This window comes from Mus musculus, chromosome 5 (assembly GCF_000001635.26).
Source record: "Mus musculus strain C57BL/6J chromosome 5, GRCm38.p6 C57BL/6J".
Taxonomy (NCBI): Eukaryota; Metazoa; Chordata; class Mammalia; order Rodentia; family Muridae; genus Mus; species Mus musculus.
In genome coordinates, this window is record NC_000071.6 from 28,066,318 (window position 1) to 28,088,287 (window position 21,970).

The 21,970-nt window shown below is 47.9% G+C and overlaps 1 protein-coding gene and 1 long non-coding RNA gene across 2 annotated transcripts in view; one reads left to right on the forward strand and one right to left on the reverse strand.

Moving 5' to 3' along the window:
* The window catches only part of Gm35223, a 117,974-nt gene that overhangs the window by 60,376 nt on the left and 35,628 nt on the right, over positions 1–21,970 (reverse strand). The gene's annotated exons all lie outside the window — the stretch shown is intronic.
* On the forward strand, positions 5,095–12,345 carry Insig1 (insulin induced gene 1). The gene is made up of 5 exons (NM_153526.5): positions 5,095–5,478; positions 7,230–7,354; positions 8,165–8,331; positions 8,745–8,844; positions 10,474–12,345. The coding sequence occupies exons 1-5, from the start codon at positions 5,121–5,123 to the stop codon at positions 10,501–10,503; spliced, it is 780 nt and encodes a 259-aa protein (NP_705746.1). The 5' UTR covers positions 5,095–5,120; the 3' UTR covers positions 10,504–12,345.

Here is a 21,970-nt window from a genome sequence, read left to right on the forward strand (position 1 = left end):
ATGAGCAGTATCTCCCCATGAAGTGCTCATCTTCAACTCCACCCCACATGGCTGGGCTCTTCACCAGATGCCCACCGGGAACCAGAGGTGTCACGTAATTTTCCTGGTTCCCATGGGCTGCTGCACCAGGCCCAGCTGCCAGAGGGCAGAGCAAAACAGCCTGACTAACCTGTGCTAAAGTCCCTTGTCAACAAACTGAAACTAGACTGTTATCTGACATCCAAGTAATCAGGAGGCAACAGTCAAGCTCTCCAAAGAGGCCCTTCCTTCCCTAAGTTCCCTGCCGCCAGCCTTACACCAGCTAATCCTTGCAGATCGCACCAGAAGGAAGCAGAGAGGTGTTTAACAATCCAGTGTCCTCTGCTTCTGCTGGCCTCGGCCTGTCTTTAAGTAGCCCTCCTCTTCCCCAGGTCTGCTACCTCGGCACTTCTATTCCATGGGCTCAAGTGCAGCCTGCTTCTAGAATCAATGCAAGTAAAAGCAGGAATCTAATTCCACATGTGTTCTTCCCAGGCTAGGGCCTCTTCCCGACTGCTCCCTGCTTCTCCCTCTGCCTCACAAGGCTTGAGGCAGGATATGAGCCCATCAAACACCAGGCCCCAATCTGACCTCCCTGGTCCCATTGTCCTACTTTTCCTCTACAAGCGAAAATCTAGGAGCCTGTCTGCTGACCTAGAGAGTGACACAGAGAGTCACCACAGCTTGCAAGTGGTGTTGCCATCACAGATCTCCTCAAGCCCCTGATCCCAAGAGATCAATTCCCCTACCCCAACCTTCCCAACTGCAAACTCCCACTCTGCCATTCCTTGCCATCAGCCCTTGCTCCCTATGCTGTGATTTTTTTCCTGGAGAAGTGTGAATAAATGTCCACTCATCCCAGGGAGGGCAGTGACTACAGACCAAAGAAACCATTTTACTGAGTTTAGATTAGATAAACAGTGGATCTATTCAGAATAATTATATGAGTGTGGGTGACACAAAGCTCTCACCAAAGGGCCCACTGCAGGCTGCAAAGATGGCTCAATGAGTAAGGGTGTCTGCCCACCACCAAGTCTGATAATGTGAGATCAATCCCTGGGATCCACATTGTAGAGCGAACCCTCCCAAAAGTTGTCCTCTGTCCTCCACACACATGCTGTGGAAGTGAGTGTGCGTGCGCGCACACACACACACACACACGCAAAGTAGCATTTTGTTTTGGTTTTTTATGACCTATTCCAGCATGATTAAGGACTCACAGAATCTGCATCCCTGGAGCTCCTTGCATGCTTTGAAGACATCTCTGTCTCCTCTCCCCAGCAACTGCTTATAGCTTAGATGATGATCTCCACGGAGGCTCCATGAATTCCTAAGCCTCTTGAGCTTTCTGAGACTTCTGCCCCACACACAAGGCAGAGTTTCCCATTTTCAGGGCATAGCTACATAACACTCCATCAACTAAGGAGCCCGCCCCCCAAACCACTGACTTCCCAAGAAGCCTTGCCCTTTGACCCCTGTCTATCCCCACTAAGTCCACTGGGCACTTCTATTTCAGGTAGTGACCAGAATCAACCTGTTTAGGCCCCACAGCTACTGGACTTTCTCTCTCTTCCCTCTCACTTCTTCACAACCAAGAGGGGTCTGTACTGTGACAACCCTGTGACCTTCCCTCCCAGCTGCCCAGTACCTCCCGGGGATCCTCCTAATGTGCCAATGGGGCTGCAGGATGGCATGGAGTTTCCTGTGAGATCTTGTAATTCCACTCATGTCGTTCCATCCGAGGGAAGTGAAAATGCACACACAGAGCTATGCACACATCTTTACTGTGCACACACAGAGCTAAAGAGCAGACACAACTCAAATGTTCATCAGCCAGTGAAGGAACAGACAAAATACAGACTACTACACAATGGAACAAAAGAAACAAAGCACTCCTGTGCTTGGATAAATCTTGAAAGTATTATTGCTAAAAGAACCATCAAAGAGCACACAGTGAATGATTCTGTTTGCAGGAATGCTCAGAACAAGCAGCTCACAGAGGCAGACGGCAGCTTCATGGCAGCCTGAGGCTGGAAAGAGGGAAGGGGCAGCAGTAGCCCTGAAGAAGGTTCTACACCTTCTGAACCTGTGAGCAACCACGGACTGGAGGCCTTCAGTGGGAGAGCTGTACAGCATGTAAATGGGTTTCAACTCTGAAGAAGTTCATGGTTACCTGATTAACAGGTTCTGCCATTATCAAGTGTGACTCCAGAACGTAGTACAGGGACTAGAAAGATGGCTCAGTGGGTGGAAGCTGGCATTCAATACCTGGGACCCACGTGGAAGGAGAGAAGCAACCCTCCAACCACACACAATAAATAAGCGCTTAGAAACCAGAAGCAGGGTGACTAGAGATGGTTAGCAGAGTACCCAGGTGTGGTCCCAGCACCACATGGTGACTTATAACTATCTGTAGTTCCAGTCTGAGGAGATCTGTCATCTTCTGGCCACCTACATGCATGTGACACACACACATATATTTACACACACACATTAAAAATTATAAGCCTTCATAAAATAAACACTTAACAAAGCCACATAGGCTTCTGCATAGAAACACACTTAGAAATGCATACTCTCGCTGATATGTTAACCGCAGCTTGTGCTCAGTGGAGGGGAGAAGGCTGGCATGTGTGTGTCCAGGTGCATTTGTGCACATGCAAGTGGAGGTCAGGGGTAGATCTCAGCAGTCTTCCTCAATTGCTCTCCACCTCTTTTTGAAACAAGGTCTCTCTCCGAACTCAGAGCTCAGTTTTAGGTGTATGATCCAGCTACCATGCTCCAAGGGTCCTGTCTGCCTCCCTAGTACTGGGACAGACATGTACTGCTACATATGTGGCTCCTTGTGGGTTCTGAGGGATCAAACTCCGTTTCTTATTCTTAATCAGCAAACACGTTACTGACCAAGTCATTACCTCACCCCAGATATGATTCTATTTTCTGAACAGTCTACAGTGAGCAAGGGGTGAGACTACATTAAAATAGCCAATCTACTTCCTTATCTAGTCCGTTTTAAGAATTAAGTCACAAATGATCATTGGTATTATCCCAGGAAGAATGGCAGAGATATAGATAAAAAGCAATGGGTGGCTCCCAGGTAAGTTCTCAGTAGATGGAAGCACCTGCAATCAGCAAAGCTGTAATGATTAACATGAAGTGGTACAGTGAAGGGCCAAGGAGCTCCACCTCAAAAGCATCTCCCTAGCAACCCCACTCATCCTCAGGGCCAGAGAAGGGACCCCTGATCTTCCATTTCCAGTATGCATTAAAAACAAACAAAACAAACAAACAAAAACAAAAACCTAGCAGGCCTTGGGTATCATTTTTGATAGGCAGGCAGCCTCTCCAAGAGCCTCAGTTTGAACTCTTCTCTACCGTCACCCTACATTCACTGAAAGTGAGGTAAACTGCTCATGAGCCCATAGCAGCCCCCGTGGGACCCCCAGAGAACCAGGCCACAGGGTGTATCCTTCATGGTCCACAGGGCACCTTGGTCTGCATACCACAACAGCCACCAGGGTTTAAGCCCACAGCTTGCTTTGTCCCGGTGCAGATGAGCTGGTCAAGCAGCAGCAGAGGTTAGACTGCATTAATACTGGCTTGGGTAAGCAGAAGAAACAACCAAGTTGGTAACAGAGCAATTGTCTGAAGATATCAACCCCTGCCCCCAGGCAAGCATCACAAAAGCACACAAAGTATTATTAGAACCTCTTAGCCTACTTGGTAAGAATTATAACAAGAGGAAAAAAATCCGGGGGAGAGTCTGTAAAGACAAGCAAAATGGCTTGAGAAAAAGGGACTGAATTACATCTCAGTGCTCACAAGACAGATGCTTGGTGCTGGGGCGTGGGTGCAGGGTCTGGGACTGTCCCATCAAGCCAGCTTCCTGCAAGTGACTGGCATGTCTGTTCCTTAGGGCCAAGTTTCCTATGAGCGATGTGTCTGTTCCTTGGGGGCAAAATTGTGTGTATTTACACAGGTGTCGCTTTCTCAACATCTGTTTAGAGTACTTGCAGCTGATGATGGGTGGTAGAGGCAGCACCTGCTACATCCCACAGCAGAGACTCACTGCCTTTAACAATTTCCTATCAGCTGAAGCTGGGCAGGCCCTCCTGCTTTCTTGCTGTCAAAAAGGCTCCCATGTTGCTGTAATACACCATACAGTACTGATGTCCCCAACCCCCGTGTGTGTATGCCCATGAAACCTCACATGCATGGACTGGCCAGAGTGTGGAAAATGGCGAAGACCCAAGTTGCAACATTCCTTGAAGTCAAAACTGCTTCAAGCTCTTCCAAACAACGCATAGAGCCGCCTAAGAGAGGAGTGGACAGGCTGTGAGGGAAAGACAGCCAGGTCTCCACACCCGTGTCACGCTGGGAAAATGACAGCCCCCATGATCTCTGAGAAACAGCCTGCTTAGGAGGGTGACTTTGTTTTACACTTTTGGCACAAAGCCACATTCCTTACCTAAGGTCTCACACACACACAGTGCCTTTTCAGGCCTGCTCACCACCCTGTGGTTTTAGCCGGTGGCGTCTTGGCTAGGGGAGCCCTGGTCTGAGCTGTGAACCTGCAGAGCACTTGCCATTAGCAGCCAGCCCAAGCGATCCCAGGTCTTTTAAGCACTCAGGAGGGTTTGCGCTCCGGGTCCTTTCCTTCGGACCTGCGTGGACCTCATTATCTCAGAAACCGAGGTCCGGCAGCGCAATAGGGCAGCATCGGACCATCTGACTCGCTGGCCGCCCGCTCCGGTGCCCGCCCCGGCGCCTGCCCGAATAGCGCGCGCTCGAGCGCGTGCCGGGCACCAGCCCCACCCCCCCGGTGGCGTGTGCATACGTCATATGGGCCGCCCTCCTCCCATTGGCTCCGGCGGCCTCACCAGACCCCGAGCGGACAGGCGCGCGGACAGGGCGGGGCCGCTTGAAGACACGCCCCCCAGCAGGGCGCGCGGGCGGCGGATAGGCTGGGTGAGGTCACGTGGCTCCGGTGGCAGCCTGCCTTATAAGCGGAAACCGCGCGGGGCCGCGGCCGCTCCTGGGCCGTCCGGGCGCGGTACGTGTAGTGTCGTGGCGTGTACCTTCCATGCTGTGCCTGGACGCCGATGCCCAGGCTGCACGACCACGTCTGGAACTATCCAAGCGCGGGCGCTGCGAGGCCGTACAGCCTCCCGCGAGGCATGATTGCGGCGGCCGCTTGTCCGCAGGGCCCCGGAGTCCCCGAACCCGAGCACGCGCCCCGGGGCCAGCGAGCGGGAACCACAGGATGCAGCGCGCGGCCGGGCAGCTGGCACCACGACTTGGTGCAGCGGAGCCTAGTGCTCTTCTCATTTGGCGTGGTCCTGGCCCTGGTGCTCAACCTGCTGCAGATCCAGCGGAATGTCACGCTCTTCCCCGACGAGGTGATAGCCACCATCTTCTCCTCCGCCTGGTGGGTGCCCCCGTGCTGTGGCACGGCAGCGGGTGAGTGCCTTTCCTTGTTCTTGGGGTGGGGGAGGGGGATGAAGGGACACGTCAGCTGTTAAAGTCACCCTTGTTACAAGAAAAGGAGAACGGAGAGGGTAGGAAACCCCAGACGTTGGCGAGCGACAGGCGGAAGTTGGAGGGACTAGTGATGGAGATGAGGTCAGGAGATAATTGGCAGTTTAAGTGGAGGAGTCGCAGCTGTCTCGTTGAGCCAGAAGCCAGGATTGGCCGCCTGGAGAACTGGTGAGGGCAGCACCACGCAGCTATTGGCTGCCTGAGCAAACGTGCTACCTCGCTGGATAACTGAAAACAAACCATCACGTGCGCTCAAGAGGCAGTTGCCAGGGGACAGACTTCTCTGCCTTCTGCAGATTGTGGCTATCAGCCAAACCTTCTGGAACTCCGTGCCCAGTAGACTTGGGACAGGAGGAAAAAAGGAGCCTTTGGGCCTAAGCACACCTATGGTGTCACCTCTTAGGCCCAACGAAACTTGTAACAGTGCCACAGTCTTTTTTCTTTCCTTGATCATTTTGCTGCTTTTTGCCAAAAGTGTTGAGTAATTACAGTCCAACAGATCCTGCATAGTTTACAGTGTACAGCGTTGATAACCATTTGTCAAGTGTTTCTCCCCCCTCAGCCCTGCTTGTCCTTGTCCTGTCCTGTGTAGGTGGGCAGTATTTGCTCAGGTGCATCTTTCCTCCAATCTGCAGCCACAGGACAGCAGGAGCAGTGCCTGTCTGCTTTGAAGCCAGCTTTTATTGACTGCCTGCCTATGCTTTATATGCTGGGCTTGGGTGCTGTGCTGTAGCTGAGTCATGGGTTAAATGTAGGATGCAGGACACTTAACTGTTGATTTCCAAGGCTGCTTGCTCTCAGGCTCACCTGCAGCATTATGAGGGTCAGCCACATGACAGTTGTGTGCTTCTTGGTTGTTTTGGACTGGGGGTGGCCTCATTCATGCTAGGCAAATCATCTGCCACCAAACTACTATCCCCAGCATTTAAAAGTTCCTTGGGGAATAAGATGGAGATTTGAATTCTCTTTTCCTTACATATGAAACCTAAGGCTCTTTGAATTTGAAAGTTTATCTTCAACATGAAGCATCATGTTTGTGATGAAAGTTTAAGGGAACCCAGTAAACCAGTTTCTCATCTGAATATGAGGCTGGACTGGTACTGCTTTCACCACTGAGGCTGAGTGCCTGTGTTCACACTGGACAAGGTGGGACGGCAGCCTGACTGAGGTCTTGTGCCCTGTGTCCATGAGACTGCTCCCACTTGTACTGCAGACAGTCCCTCCCTTCCTGGGTTTTACTCTCTTTGTGTCTTCTGGAGTGCCCAACTTCTGCTGTCCAAATGTTTTGGAGTCCAATCTGTGTTTGTGACAGTTCCTAACTCTGAGAACCACAGAACCTTCTTTGCCCTCCACTTTACTTACATAATCCTCATTTCACACATGCGAAAACAAACTCGAGGAGACCTGTCCAGCCTCTCTCCCTTCTTGAGACCCTACCCTCCTCACAGTGTGAGACTTGTCTTCACTGGGGCCAGGTCAAGGCTGAGAAAAAGAGAGCAGTGTGGGGTGGCCTTCCCACAGCCTTTTCTTACAGGTGTATGTAAGGTAATACTTTGTGCTACAGGTGACAAACTGCCGAGGAAAATAAGTGGTTTGGATCCTACTAATAATGACCACACAAGGACTGATTTTCACCAGTGTATCCTAATCCTGTTTTGTTTTTCTTTAAACAGCTGTTGTCGGTTTACTGTATCCCTGTATTGACAGTCACCTGGGAGAACCACACAAGTTCAAGAGAGAATGGGCCAGCGTTATGCGCTGTATTGCCGTGTTCGTTGGCATCAACCACGCCAGTGCCGTATCCTCAGTTGGTGTCTGTGCAGAGGGTCATCTGGGTTGTGGCAGGGTATATTGACACTGCTCGTCCCCTCGTTCCTGAGCTTCAGAGTATGACTTGGCTTTCACGTGGCAGGAATTTTGGGGTTCCGTTCCTAGGACCTCTGTACTAAGAGTAGAAGCAGAGGTTTACTGTGGCTCAGTGGACTTTTGTCCTCTCTCTTGCCTTCTACCCCACTGATGTGCTCTGTGGTAGTGAGAGCCCTGTCCCTGTTCTCTGTCACAGGAGCCCAAGGCTGGTCAGGAGGTCCCTGCGGGCTTCTACTTTCCATAGCTGACATTTTGCCCTTCGTGTAGGCTGCTGTGGTTTTATGCATTTTCTATGAAAATGACCAATTTGATGGTAAACTCTTCAAATGCTAAGTTTCTAGAGCAACTTAGAGTAAAAGATCTTGTGAAGTTGTGTCTGCACTTGGGGCCTTCCTTTCCTGCCAGCCAGCTCTGAGAGTGCTCACTGACAAGCACTGAATCAACTTACCTACTACCTAGGGGACACAGAGACAACATGGAGACAGTGCCCGCCTGTCTCCACTCACTGAAAAGTAAAGGAGGGAGGAGAGCATTCTTAGCAATCTCCCAGCTGTCAGAAAGTTTACTATTAGAAGCCAGCGCTCTGACTGGTCCTCACTGGGGGTCTTGGGATTGGTCATGTACCATCATTAGAAGCAGACAGTTACTATATAGTGATACACCCTGTACGTAATTCTGGGGTTTAGGGGTTTTTTTTCTTATGATAAATTATAAAATGCTTCCTTAACTTTTGGATCACTAGAAATTAGATTTTGCCAATAATGTCCAGCTGTCCTTGACTTTAGCAGCCCTCTCTTTGGGTTTGTGGTGGACATTTGATCGTTCCCGAAGCGGCCTTGGGCTTGGGATTACCATCGCCTTCCTAGCTACGCTGATCACTCAGTTTCTTGTGTATAATGGTGTCTACCAGTAAGTTCGAATTTAGAATATTACTTTGGTTTTATAACACCTGTTAAAATGTAAATGTTTTTTATGAAAATCTTGAAATGCTTTTTTTCAATGCATATTGAAAACTCACCACTCAGCTGGGTGGATTAGGGGTGATTCATGCCTTTCATCCCAGTACTCAGGCAGAGGCAGTAGGATCTCTGAGTTCAAGGTGAGCCTGGTTTACAGAATGAGTTCCAGGATAGTCAAGACTACACAAGGGGAAAAAAACAACAACAACTCACCATTAATAAGTTGGTAAGAGGAAAGTCTGGTGACCATAAAACATGACACATTTGATAACTTTAGCCCACAATTGTCTCCCTCACCCACATTACAGGATCCTGGACCACAAGCTGCCTGCGTAGTTAAGTCTGTTTTGTTTTTCTCCCTAGGTACACGTCCCCTGATTTCCTCTATATCCGTTCTTGGCTCCCCTGTATATTTTTCTCAGGAGGTGTCACAGTGGGAAACATAGGACGACAGTTAGCTATGGTAAGTGCAGCAGTTGCTGTCCCTAGGCACTTGACACATACCTTGTTGATGCATGTCTTACTCAGATTCATTAGCAACAGTTGTTAAATATAAAATGGTATCTAGCTGGGTCCTCCCTAAGTTATGATGTATAGATTTGTAAACATTGATTCATGCTAGAAAGCAACCAGAGTTTGAGAATGTCTGCATGCCTTGGTCTGTGTCCTGTGGTTCTTCTGGGTTCATATAGCCATTAGATAAGGCAGCACAGTTGTCAGGAGCTCCCAAGCATCTATTAGCAAAATCAGTGGATGCAGGCAATACTGGGGGAGTGTTTCTTATCTGGACAAACCAACAGCTTGGGTCAGCAAGTACTGCCCTGGCAAAAGACACCGAAAGCCATGCACAGGTAAGGAACCATCCAGAGAGCACTGGAAGGAACAACTGTGTAAAGGAACCATCTTGTCTGAGTACTATGTCTCTTCTCCCTGGGAGAGAGAACAGTGCTTATAACCAGGGCTACTTTCAAGGCAACTGGGCAGCTGAATTCAGAGTCTGGTAGCAAGACTCTTCATCAGGCAGCAATTGCCACTTTAGCACACTGTAATTTTAAAAATAAACGTGGATGTTATTTCAAGATGACTTTGTTCCATGGGCTGAAGTAAAGAGAGCTTTACAGAAAGGTGACTAGAAAGAGCCACTGTGCACAGAAATGAGCGCTGGGGCTTTCTCTCAATGCTGTTCTCAGTATTTCAGGTTATTTTTAAATAGTCATGTGACATGAAGTTAAATTTGAAGGCCACTTGGATATCTCAAAAAATGTCAGATGTGGTGCATGCCTTTAATCCAGAATTTGAGAAACAGAAACATGGATCTCTTTGAGTTCAAGACAAGCCTGGACTATACTCAAAATCAGGAAGAAGAAAAATACTTAGATTACTTTAAGTTTGCTTAGAGACTTCCTTATGTCAACTTTTAGGGAAGCCCGTTTTCTAGAAGGCGTGCCACACTCATAGGTGGCTTGACTCAGATCCCATTTCTATCCATCACTCATGGGTACAGGATCTTAATGTTATTCTCTAACAGTGGCTGCTGAATTCGGAACACCTGGACAGAACAAAAGGTCTTGGCTCCCAGAGGAGGTGTGAATTGAGGTTTCTCTCTCCTCATTGGCAGCTTGTGGTTGTTCTGTCCAATCAGCTCTGCCCAGGAGACAGCAACCTCTACATGATCAGTTCTGCAGGCCTAGCAGAAGCAGCGACTCCTGGCTTGACCTGACAGGCTCCAGCAAAAGCCACTTACCTTTTCCATAAGTAAATCTCATTTAAAACAGTTCCACCGGGTCAGCTCTCTGGTGCACCTGTCCTACCTTGGCGTGGGTGGCAGTGCTTTGATAGTGCTGTTTCCTGTGGCTAGAAGCTTAGTCATGTAGTTGTCATCGTCTGGCTTGTATATAACAGGCTTTATAGGAAGGCATTAGCAGCACCAGTCTCTCTGAGGTCGAGATTGGTGTAACTTGATAGGTGCGTGCTTGGCAGCCTGAAGGGCAATAGTGGGGCTCACCCTGAGCCTGTCACCGTCTGCACGCACGCAGGCAGTCGTTTAGCCCCAACATTTAAGCACTGATTTTTCTTTCTCTTTTCCACACAGGGTGTTCCGGAAAAGCCTCACAGTGACTGAGCTTCAGCACATGGTTCAGAGTGGAAGCAGGATGTAGAGACACTGGTCCTGGGTGTGATGAAGATGATCTTTTTCTCAATGTTCCATTTAGGCTGGGCTGACGATAAATGACTCCTAAAGACATGTTCACTTAGTCTAGACTAGCAAATGGAGGCAAGGACTGCTTACCTAAAAGTCTTACCTTGCTCCCCCACCCTCACACCTGTCTTCTTTGGAACATTCCATCCCAGGCTGTATGTGAAAGTCGGGTAAGGGGGGCAGTTTCCCGAGTATTAGAGTTCACTCATCATTCAAAGCAAATGCCATATTTCAAAGCCTTGAATCAAAATGAATTACCAACTAGCAGTTTTGTGTCAGTGCCCAAAGGAGGGAGGTTGATGGTGCTTAACAGAGATGAAGTGTGTGTAGTAAGAATATTTATCCAGAATTAAAATAAAGGGTTGTGTAAAGAGGGGTTGAGAGCAGCAGTGAGTTGGAGGAAGATCATCTCCCAGTAGGACCTATAGTGCAGCCATATCTCCAGGTCACGCTCAGGCTGGCGCTCACGTGTGGGTTTCATCAGTGTGGGAACGATGCTTTTTACTGCCGGGAGGTTTGTAGACGACAATCTCACTGAAAGCCGAGGGCAGCACAAAGTCAGGGTTCTGCACTGCGATGCTGGACTTCTCACCTCAGTTTAAGAGAAGTTTTATCCGAGCTCTGGACCATCTAAGAGTGAGTCGCTGTCTGCTGTTTCAGTCATAATGAGCCGAAATTGTGTCTCTGTCACTCCAGGGTGGAGAGGACTCTTCCACAGCCCTGTGGAGCTTGCAATCTGTGATTGCTTCGTAACAGGTTGAGTGTGCACGTCACTGTGTTAATTACGCAGTGTCCTATGTGCGTTGGACAGCATAGAACACAACACGTGGGACCTAACTTGCAAGGATTGGGTCTTCAACTTCAAGTGCAATGTGTATGAAAACCAATCTGAGCCTTGTATTCTCGTAAATATTTATTTTGTAATTTTTGTTACCGCACGAGCTATTCCGGAGAAGGGTTCTCGGGTCATTTCAGAGGTGCGTGGAGGCACACTCAGCAATACTGTGTCAGCCGTGACGTCCCTCAGTCATACCCTCCACTGCACACTAGTCCTCTGACATACTCCAGCTTTGTGAGTTCAGTGATTTTTACTTACAAATTTACCATTTTTGTATTCCAAAATGTGTTTGTTTTAAGTTATATGAAACTGACCTCCTGACACAGTCGTTGGTCCCCAGGCGGGGCAGAAGCTCTGTACCTGTGGACACCTGGGTTTGGGTTAACCCTCGCAGGGCTCCTCATAGGGGGTTGCTTTTTTTTTTTTTTTTTTTTTTTTGGAGGGAAATGTTTGAAGTAAACCTTTGTTTTCTGAAACTACTTTGGCTAAAAGAAAATGGGTTGTGCTAGACTTTGGGACGGTTCTTAAAGTTTCCTGGAAATAAAAACAAATGATTGGTATTTTGAAGACATTCTTCAGCTAAGACTGGAGTGTCTTGCACAAGCTACAGTGACTGGAAGAAAAATAAGTGATCTTGGTGATGCACTTGATTGTATACAATGAGGTTTTTTTTTTTTTCTCTTAAACTGGAAATAAATGTTAGAAATAATGTAGCCAAAAAAGGTGAATCTGAAGGATGCTTTTGCCAATAGTTATAGCAGTTACAACAAACCAAAGTGACTGAGTTTGTACAAATGGTAACTAGTACCAAGCACACTCACTTTCCTGATCTGAACACCCAGCGAGGTTCATGTCCGTGCTAAGTTTGCAGCATTGTGTTCTTTTGCATTCTTTTTTTTTTTACTTTTATTAAAGGTTCAAAACCAGCTGTTGTATTCCTGAGGTTTTCTTTTGGAGGAGACAGGCACTTTTGCCCAGAGTGTTGGGTTTATGGGGAAAAGGGGTATGATGGAATCTTGATAGACACTTTGGGAAGTGTCATTTGAGGGTGTTTCCTATGAGGTAGGAGCTAAATGGAGCCCAGCAAAAATTTGCCACTGCCCCTCCTGCAGTGATGTAGCGGGTAATAGGATGCTCACCTGCTCTTGCAAGCTACTGGCCTCGGGATTTAGGGTCAAGTGATTGGTGCCTATATGCAGAAAAGCCTCTTGTGCTCCTTAAGTGCTCAAAGAAGGCTTCTACTTCTAGAATAGTCCCAACAGGCTTAACACAAAGATTCCCTTCAATCCAGAGCACCCACCATGCTTAACCGCCCAATTGCTGGAATTTCGGGCACTTTGAGCACCAACGGCCCACTGCTCTATGACAGTTGCCCTAGTGCATTGTAACAAACCCTAACCGTAGGTTCCCACAGCATCTGAGTCAGCGTTGACACAGATAATGACAGTGGTTGGGATGCTAGTGTGCACATTCTCTGGACACCAAGCATTTGCAGAGGGAACCAGCCCCAGCAGAGTGAAGCTCACTCTAAACTTGTATTTTGCAGGCTAAGTTTCACCCAAATTTTTACTGGTCTTTGTACAAACTACCATTTCAGGAAAGGCATAGTATGAGGTTGACAAAATACTCCTAGTCCACTCTCTGAAGCCATTTGAGAAGTCAGTAGGGGCTCATGATGGACAGCGACCGCATTTACCAAGTTCTTCAAATCCCTGTGCCCTTATATGGAACAATTCCTGACAGCTTGGGTAAAGTGTGAAAAGGCTGGCCAGCATCTCCTTGCTTTTTCACCCCCATAGAGCCAGACAACCTGTAGTACATCCTCTTTCCCCTGGAGCTTCAGACTCCTACTAAAACAACACAGCCTTAGGATCAGCACAAAATCATAACAGACTCAAGTGCTCTGGGAAGCTAGCCTGCTCCCAGCCCACTTGCCTTCTGGTTTACACTTGGGTTAGGAGACGGTTCATAAACAGACAACAGATGGCAGTCCCTTTTATTGACAGACAAGAAACGGGTCCAGGAATAGAAGAGACCTGAAAGAATACTCTGGATTTTCTCTAAGATGCTTCTAAGACATACCTGGATATTTGTTTTTAAGATTTATTTTATTTATGTGAGTACACTAGCTGTCTTCAAATATATCAGATACCACTATAGATGGTTGTGAGCCACCATGTGGTTGCTGGGAATTGAATTGCTGGGACCTCTGGAAGAGCAGTCAGAGCCATCTCCGTTGCGTCCCTGCCCCCATACCTGAATTTTCACACTGTGATGAGGAGGGTGGGAAGAATAAGGAAAAGGGGGCGGGGCTTAGTTTGGTGCTCAGGTATGGGGTTTAAGAAAGTAGTGGCGGTCATAAGGCTAGCTGCTAATCTGTCCCTTGCTGTTAGGAACATCAGAAATTCCCAGGCCCTCCCTGGGTTGTCTGAAGGAAGAAGGGAGCCAGATCCAGGAAAGTGTCCCTGTCTCAGGATGACTGGCCTCCACTTTCCATCTAAGGGCAGAAGTGCATTCTGTCTCTCTGAGGATCTCACTGGACCCTGCCTTACATTCTGGGTTAATTGTGCCCACACTTGAAAAAGAGGTTCAAGTCCTAACCTCCAACAGCGCAGACTTGCTTCTAATAAAGTCCTTTTACAGTGTATATCCATTCTAGAGAACTCTGACTAATGAAAGACCACGAGGGTGACCCTAATCCCAAATGACTGGTGCCCTTATAAGGACAGAAATTGAGACAAATGGGCACTGATGGAAAATAGCATAGAAACCTGTCTTAAGTTTGTGTTTCCATTGCTGTGAAGAGAGATCATGACCAAGGCAACTCTTACAAAGGAAAACATTGAATTGGGGCTGGCTTACAGTTCAGTCTATATGGTGGCACACAGGCACACATGATGAAGAAAGAGCTGAGAGTTCTACACCTGGGTTGTCAGGAAGAGACAGAGAGATAGACACTGGGCCTGGCTTGAGCTGAAATTTCAAAGCCCACCCCCTAGTGACACTTTTCCTCCAACAAGGCCATACCTCCTAATAGTGCTACTCTTTATGGGCCTGTTGGGGTGGGGAACATCTTTATTCAAACTACCGACAAGATTCAAGGTTAGAACACCCTTGAGGACTGGACTGAACCATTTTATTCAGAGAGGCCAGAGCCTCTCTGCGGGGGAGAGGTATGGAACACACCCTCACTTCCCAAGGTAGCAGACCTACTCACACCTGGGCCTTCAACTCCTGACCTCTGGAGAGTCAACTGGCCATGTGAAGCTCCCTAGAAGCTGAACCTCACCAGAAGCTGAATGTGTGACCAGGAGACACCAAGACTTCTTGACCCTCAAATAGAAGTACAGCCATGATGTCTGGTAGGCTGCAGGACTTTGGAGACAAGCCAGAATGCACAGGTCATTTCTCTGGAGGGGCCTCAACACGGAAGGTGGAAGGGAGGAAGTGATGGAGAGGAGGAGGGAGAGAGAAGGAGAGGAGGAGGGAGGGAGGGAGAGGAGAGAAGGAAGATGAACCCAAAACACTCTAGACTCCACCCAATCCACAGGTTTCTAGCAGAGGCATCAAAGGGACAGCCCCAGGGATGACTGAAATGGAGAGATACCACCCCAGTGATGAATGTCCCTGAGGGTCACCCTCCTTCCTCTTCTGAAGAGTATTCACTACTGCAGAGGGTTGTGAAGGCAGGAGGCAAAACAGAAAATCTCTCAAGTCATTTCTATCAAAGATGGCCAGGCATAAGAGATTCGAAGCTATGTCCTGTCTTGTGGGATTCTGCTAAGGAAACTATGTGGTTCCCAACCAGTTTGGGAGGAGAGGCTCTGTGGTCTCTATGCAGGAAATAATGGATGTTGTTACAGCTGAAACAAGCCAGGATTTGGAGTCTAAGGAGGCAGAAATGGAACTGGCTCCCTTTGTCAACAGAGAAAAATTTGCTAGTCATAGTGTCTCAGATTTTAAAACCAGCAGCAACCAGGAAGGGTTTCAGTCCCCTTATTATTTGTAATGCTAAGTGCAGGCTCTAAAGTCTGGTAATCCCTCATGTATACCTTGGTCCCAAATTATTTCTGATTGGTAAATAAAGATGACAACAGTCAGTAGTTGGGCAAAAGAGACATAGGTGAGGTTAGGTTTTGTGGGCTTGAGGTTGGAGAACCATGAGTAGAAGAAGAGTGCGGGAGGGGGGAGGAGAAGCCTCTGTGGGTTAGAAGTCAAGAGAGCATGACTGCAAGGGCTGACCAGTTGGAGTTAAGAGCAGCCCAGATGAAGCAGAGTAAGCAATAGCTTTGGGTTATTGATCGCAAAGTAAATTCTAGCAGCATAGAGGGTAGGCAGCTGCCCAGCTTTTATACTGTTTAAGGCTTATTGTAAATATAAAGGTTGTGTGTGTGTGTTTCATCCAGGAACTAAAGGGTCAAAGGTGGGATGCAGGGAGGGGAGGGTTTAGGGGACTTTCAGGATAGCCTTTGAAATGTAAATGAAGAAAATACCTAATAAAAAATTGGAAAACAAACAAACAAACAAACAAACACCCAGGCCGGGATTTAAATGATTTAAGTGTTTCAACAGCACTTTCCTACCCAGATCCACCGGCATCCTTTTTGCCCTTGCCCCATCCCGACCCCGTAACTCAGAAGTTCAGAGGAGAGCTGAGAGTGCAGGCAAGGCACCCTGCCCCTTGACAGCCTCACCCAACTCCAGCCAGTTTTTGATGACAAAATCTTCTGCTTCCGGTCTATGACTGCTTATCCCAGGGGACCCCCAGTCTGACCACATCAGCAAAAGCCTTAGAGACCATGTACATCTGCTGTCTGGTCACAGTCTGTTTCTACCCTGCCTGTCCCCAGCTTTAGTCTAGTCCCTGCTTCAGCTGTTCCTCCTGCTGCTCCAAGCCCTGACCTGTGGCCTAGACACTGTTCCCATGTTCCCTGGGAAGCCACTACCCTAGGCTTTGCATTGACCTTTATCCCCTTCTCCGAGGCACACTCTTGGGGCATTTCATATCATGAGCACTGAGTGCCACAACTTATTTCTAATGTTGTGGTCCTAGGAGTCCCTTGCCCACCTGGAGAAAGTCTGTCCCCCTCCAACCCTCCTGAAGACAAACTTGGTAACTAAACCCTTTCCACTGCTACCTGGGCTCTGAGATCATCTCTGATGCTTTGTGGTCTGGGCAGCCTCTGGTTACAGGCTCAGAAACTCGGCTTCCTCTAATGAAGGTGACCATGTGCCACATCTGGTTTTGTTTTTCCTGAGTGATTCCTTTCCTGTCTGCAGTTGAAGATGTAATTCCAGCGCTTCTGAAATTTCACATAGATCCTATAAGGCATGTCAGGCAGGGTAGGTCAGAGATGCCCTTCTGAAGAACAGGCATGAGGCCAGGGTCTCCCCAATGGCCCGGTGAACTCCAGCCATGAGTCATGGGTGTGCCACTCACATTATCTGAAAAATGAGGGTGGTAACAGGACATACTTCATAAAGTTGTGGTTGTATGACAAGAGTATGAGATCAGGAAATATTAGCTAGTGTTACTATTATCATTACCACCACAGTCATCATGTTATCCACCGTACCATCATCATCTTCATCACCATTATTACCATCATCTCACCATTTACTCATCACAAACATTATCATCACCATGGCTATACATTCATCCATCACACAATGCTACCATCTTCACCACCACTATCTCTATCAACATATTCCTCACCACCATCTTCACCACCATCTTCACCACCATCATCATCACACCATCATCACCATCAGTGTCCTCATCACATCATCATCACATCGTCATCCCCTCCCTGCTCATGGTTTGCTCTTTGGTCCTCCATCTGGAGCCACCAGTGGGATTCTACAGCTCCCACCTTGGCTCCTCATTTCCCCTTCCAATATCAGCAGCCAAAACCCAGGGCACAGTTTGTGTCTTTGCTGTCTTTAGAATCGTGAAACCAACCCTCTCTCTTCAGGGAAGTGGCACACTTGATTTTCACTGCCAGGTGCTGCCTGTCTTTCTGGCTTCCTACTTAAACAGCCAGGTTTAAGTGTTGAAAGATTAATTGAGCCCTGTTTTTATGGTGTTTTAGACTGCAAGAAAATACCAAACTACTTCAAAATATATAAGGTAAAAAGTGGAGTTCTCTCTTCCCACTTCCCAGGAGCAGATAACATTAATAATACAATGTGTAGTCCTCTGGGTATTTTAAATTACACACGTCAAAATCATAGAGGCATGATGATAGTAGACGTCTTGAAAGCCCTGTTGTTTGATGTGGGGAAGTGAGCCGTCCAACAGTGGCTGCCCTAAGAGCGGGGTGTGTTTTACTGCTGTAGAACGCAGTGGGCTACTCGCCCTGGGCCCCCTAGTTCTCACTGTACCCTGTGTTAGCCTTCATTTCTTGTGACCAGGCAAATGGCTCCACAGAGAAACCCCAAGTCATGAGAAGCATGCACTGTTCTCTCCACAGTGCTGCTTCCCAGGAGACCAGTGACACATTCCCTGTCACCTTTCTCAAAGCCCCAGGTAACTCTAGGAGTGCTGACACAGAAAATCTCCTTAGCTCATTGGCCAGTCAGCGTAGCCAAATGGAGCTCTGGCCTCGATGAAAGACCCTGTTTCAAAAAATAAGGAAGACACTCATGTCTACCTAAGCATCCACACATGCATATTTACACATGTTTACACCTAGTTCACACACACACACACACTACATCACACACCACATACATACCACACACATGCAGCATATACATACCACAAACACACCACATACATATCACACACACACACACAACACACATAAATCACACACACATACAACATATATATATCACACACACACGACACACCACACACACACATACCACATACATATCACACACACACACACCACATACATACCACACACACACACACCACATACAGATCACACACATAGCACATACATATCACACACACACCACATACATACCACACACACACAACACATACATATCACACACACAGCACATACATACCACACACACACCACATACATATCACACACACAGAGACCACATACATACCACACACCCACACAAATACTATTTAAATATATCCCACATGACTCTGCACAGCAAACTTAGTAGCCACAGGACTTCAAGGGCAGAGGAAACATCTGGACCTGGCTGTTTAGGAAAGTAACAACAAAGAAGCCACTGCATCTAAGCCCAGATGACAAGCCACAGGAACACCCCTCGGGGAAAGAAAGTTCGAATGCCTGTGTTCACATGAGCTGTGGGCTTTGCTGCCTGTGTCCCACAGCCCACACTATGGTGGGTCCAGCATTTTGGAATACACATGGTCTTGGCTTCCTCATGGCTGCCCAGCATGTCCCCTTCCTTCTTCTGACAGTGTTATCCTTATGTGTAAGACAGTATCTGACTACAGTTTGGGCTTGATGCTGATGCACAGCCACGGGCTTACTGACCATCTCTGCAGGGATACTAACTCTAGTCCTTGGCTCATACATCCATCTTCTAGTTGAGTTGTAAGAGCTTTTTTCTTTTTATATACAGGATGCTCACCCTCCTCGGATATCAGGGTTTCAATTTTGCTTTCCCATCCTACAGGTTGCCTTTCGTGGTTAATCTGCCTTGTCAAGTGAATGGGTTTGGAAACGCCTAGGAGACAACAGCACTGGATGCATCTACCTGGGTGTTTCCAGCAAGGTTTGACTGAGGAGTGGCTTGCCCTGGATATAGATGGCACCATTCCATGGATCAGGGCCCTGGAGTGAATTTTAAGAGGTTCAGGGAGGAGGAGGGCTAAGCACTGGTATTCATCTCTTTCTGGTTCCCGACTGTGAGCTTGTGCTCCCACAGTCATGCCTTCCAAACACACGGGACTGAATCCCCTTCATCTATGAGCCAAAGTGAGCTCTTCCTTCCTCAAGCTTCTCTGTCAGGCATTTTGCCACAGCAACAGCACAACTAGCTAGCCTGCCTTTCCTCTCACCCACTGATGCTGCACACTGGAGCCCTTGTTTGATGTAGTTCCATTCATCAAGCCTTACTCTTGTCCATGTCTCTGCCAGCACAGCCAAGAAATAACCATCAAGCCCAAGGTCAAGCTCTTTTTATAAGAGTTTTCTAGTCTGGGATTCTGTCTATGTCCTTGTCTCTGTCAACAGTTGTAGCCTATGATGTAAGGTTAGGGCACATCATTCACTATTCTATGGCCATTCCATTTTCCCAGGACCCTTTGCTAAACCTTGTTCTATCCAATGGTCGTGGAACCTTTGTCACAGGTCATCTGACCACGTGTGCCCTCTTCCCGGGCCCCCTTTTTTTTTTGTCTTGTCTGCATTTCTCTTCTCCTCTGACACCACATTGATCAATGACTGTGCCTAGCTAGTATGCTTTAAAATCATGATGTATGAGTCCTTCATCTTTGTTTCTTCTCTTTCATGATCATTTTGGCTACTTGGGCTCCCGTGGAATTCCACGTGAATTCTGGAATGCTTTTTAATTTTTGCTGGCAATAATGCCATTGCATTGAACCTTCAGTTCAGCACTGAGTGGTGGATGACAGACACAGTTCATGTAGGGCCTCTTCATTCACTCATAAAGAGGTTCATCGGGTGCCTCTGAGTTCCAGGAACTGCTCTTAAGATGGCAACCAAACTAGAGATCCTGTCTTTAGGAAGTACCTTAGAGGAAAGAGACACTAGGCTGGGGAAAGAGAGCAGGGAAAACAACAGTCATGGAGAACATGAGACCGGAGAGTAGGAAGACAGACTGGGATTTTAAGTCGGGCTGGTGAAATAATCCTCTTGAGGAGGTGGCTTAGCCCATGCTCCCTGGAAAATGGCCCAAGGTGAGTATCTCATGCTAGCACTTCTCTCAAGCAACAAGTCTCAGTCACAGTATTGGTGACACACCTGGGATAGCTGGGTAGGAAGGCATCCTCCCAGACTATCACATAGCTGGTTTGACTGCTGCCTGGCAGACAAGCCACATTTACAGGCAGCTGGATAGACACTCATGACCAGGACTGTCCCACTGAGAGGGGCTCTGCCTTTACCTGCTCCATCCAGTGCAGATGGCTCCATGGTTAGTCAGCATGCTTGGCATTCAGTGGCCACTACAGAATCTGATTCCTGTGCCCCTAGCAAAGGCAGAAGGAGGCAACCCAGGCATGTGTTGACTAGCCCCAGGCTGGCTGCCTCTCTGTAATGGGAATCAAGCTCTAGAGTAACCAAAGACAGACAGCCATGGTTTGAGGGATGGGAGACTGGGCTTCAGGAGGCTCAAGATAATCTCTTCCTTCCTCCTGGGATGGGGATGCCTCACCTTTTACAAATGTTGTGCTGTTTTTTAGACTAGATCCCTTCCTGAGATCAGGAGAACGGCCCTGATTGCTCACCTGAATGAACAGTGTCAAAGCCAACACACATGTCTAAAGACTGTGAACATCTCTGACGTTATAGCACCAGAGTGACAGCTTCTAGATGAGTCATGTCTCCCCATGTCATTTCCAAGCAAGCCGACACTCCTCTCCAGGTATGCTGCTCCTGTTTGCCTCCAGGACTGTGAAAACCTGGTATCTTGCCAGCACCAGGTCTCTTCCCCTTTGTACATGCATATAAGGTATCTATGTGCACATGGGTATGTAGGGGTGAGCACACATATGCACATGCATGTGGAGGACAGCATGTGCCCAGTGCTATCTCTCTGTCTCTTTGAGACAGGGTCTCAGTGAACCTGGAGCTTGCCATTTTTTAGCCAGCCTATGCCAGTGATCCTCCTGGCTCTTTCCCCTCCAGCCACACAGCCTTACATGGGTCTGAGAATCCAACTCTGATCCTTACAAAACCATAGACCATAGCAAGCTCTCTCGCTCACTGAGCCTTCTCCCCAGCCTCAGCTTCCCTTAGGGTGGCTGTCAACACAAGTGAATATGGCTCCCAATTTTCACCTTGGTTCTGTCAGAGCGTCGCCTCCTGCTTACTGGCTCTGTATGTTTCTCTTACAATCTTCCTATCAACCTTTTTGCCCATTTTTCAACGACAGCCCATCTGCATATCAGGGCTGTGTGCTCTTTGTCTTTGACATATGATGATAGATCTAGTTTATGCTTCCTCTCTCTGTCCTCAGTGTTTGAGATGGACCAATAACTACAGGGTAATTTCACATCCTGATTGTGTGTATCTCCCTCCTTCTATGGCATCAAGTTTGCCTTAACTTGCAAGGGCAAGTATAATGAAAATAACGTTCACCATACTGTCTAGAACATGCTAGGACTCTGTCTGTCTCTGGAGGGAAACAATTCGGTTCCCTTCAGAGGATACTCTTCTCACACTTAAAAGCTGTCAGGACTACTCTTCCAGGTCCAAATGCAACATAGGACCTCACAATATACAGCCAGTAACCACATGGGTGAGCAAAGCCATGAGGGCATGCCTTCTGGGCTACTATGGCTGGGATGCACTGCGGCTGGGATGATGGAAGTATACCAAAGAAAAGCCTGGTCTGAACCAAGAACTTGGAACTAGGCAAGGAAGC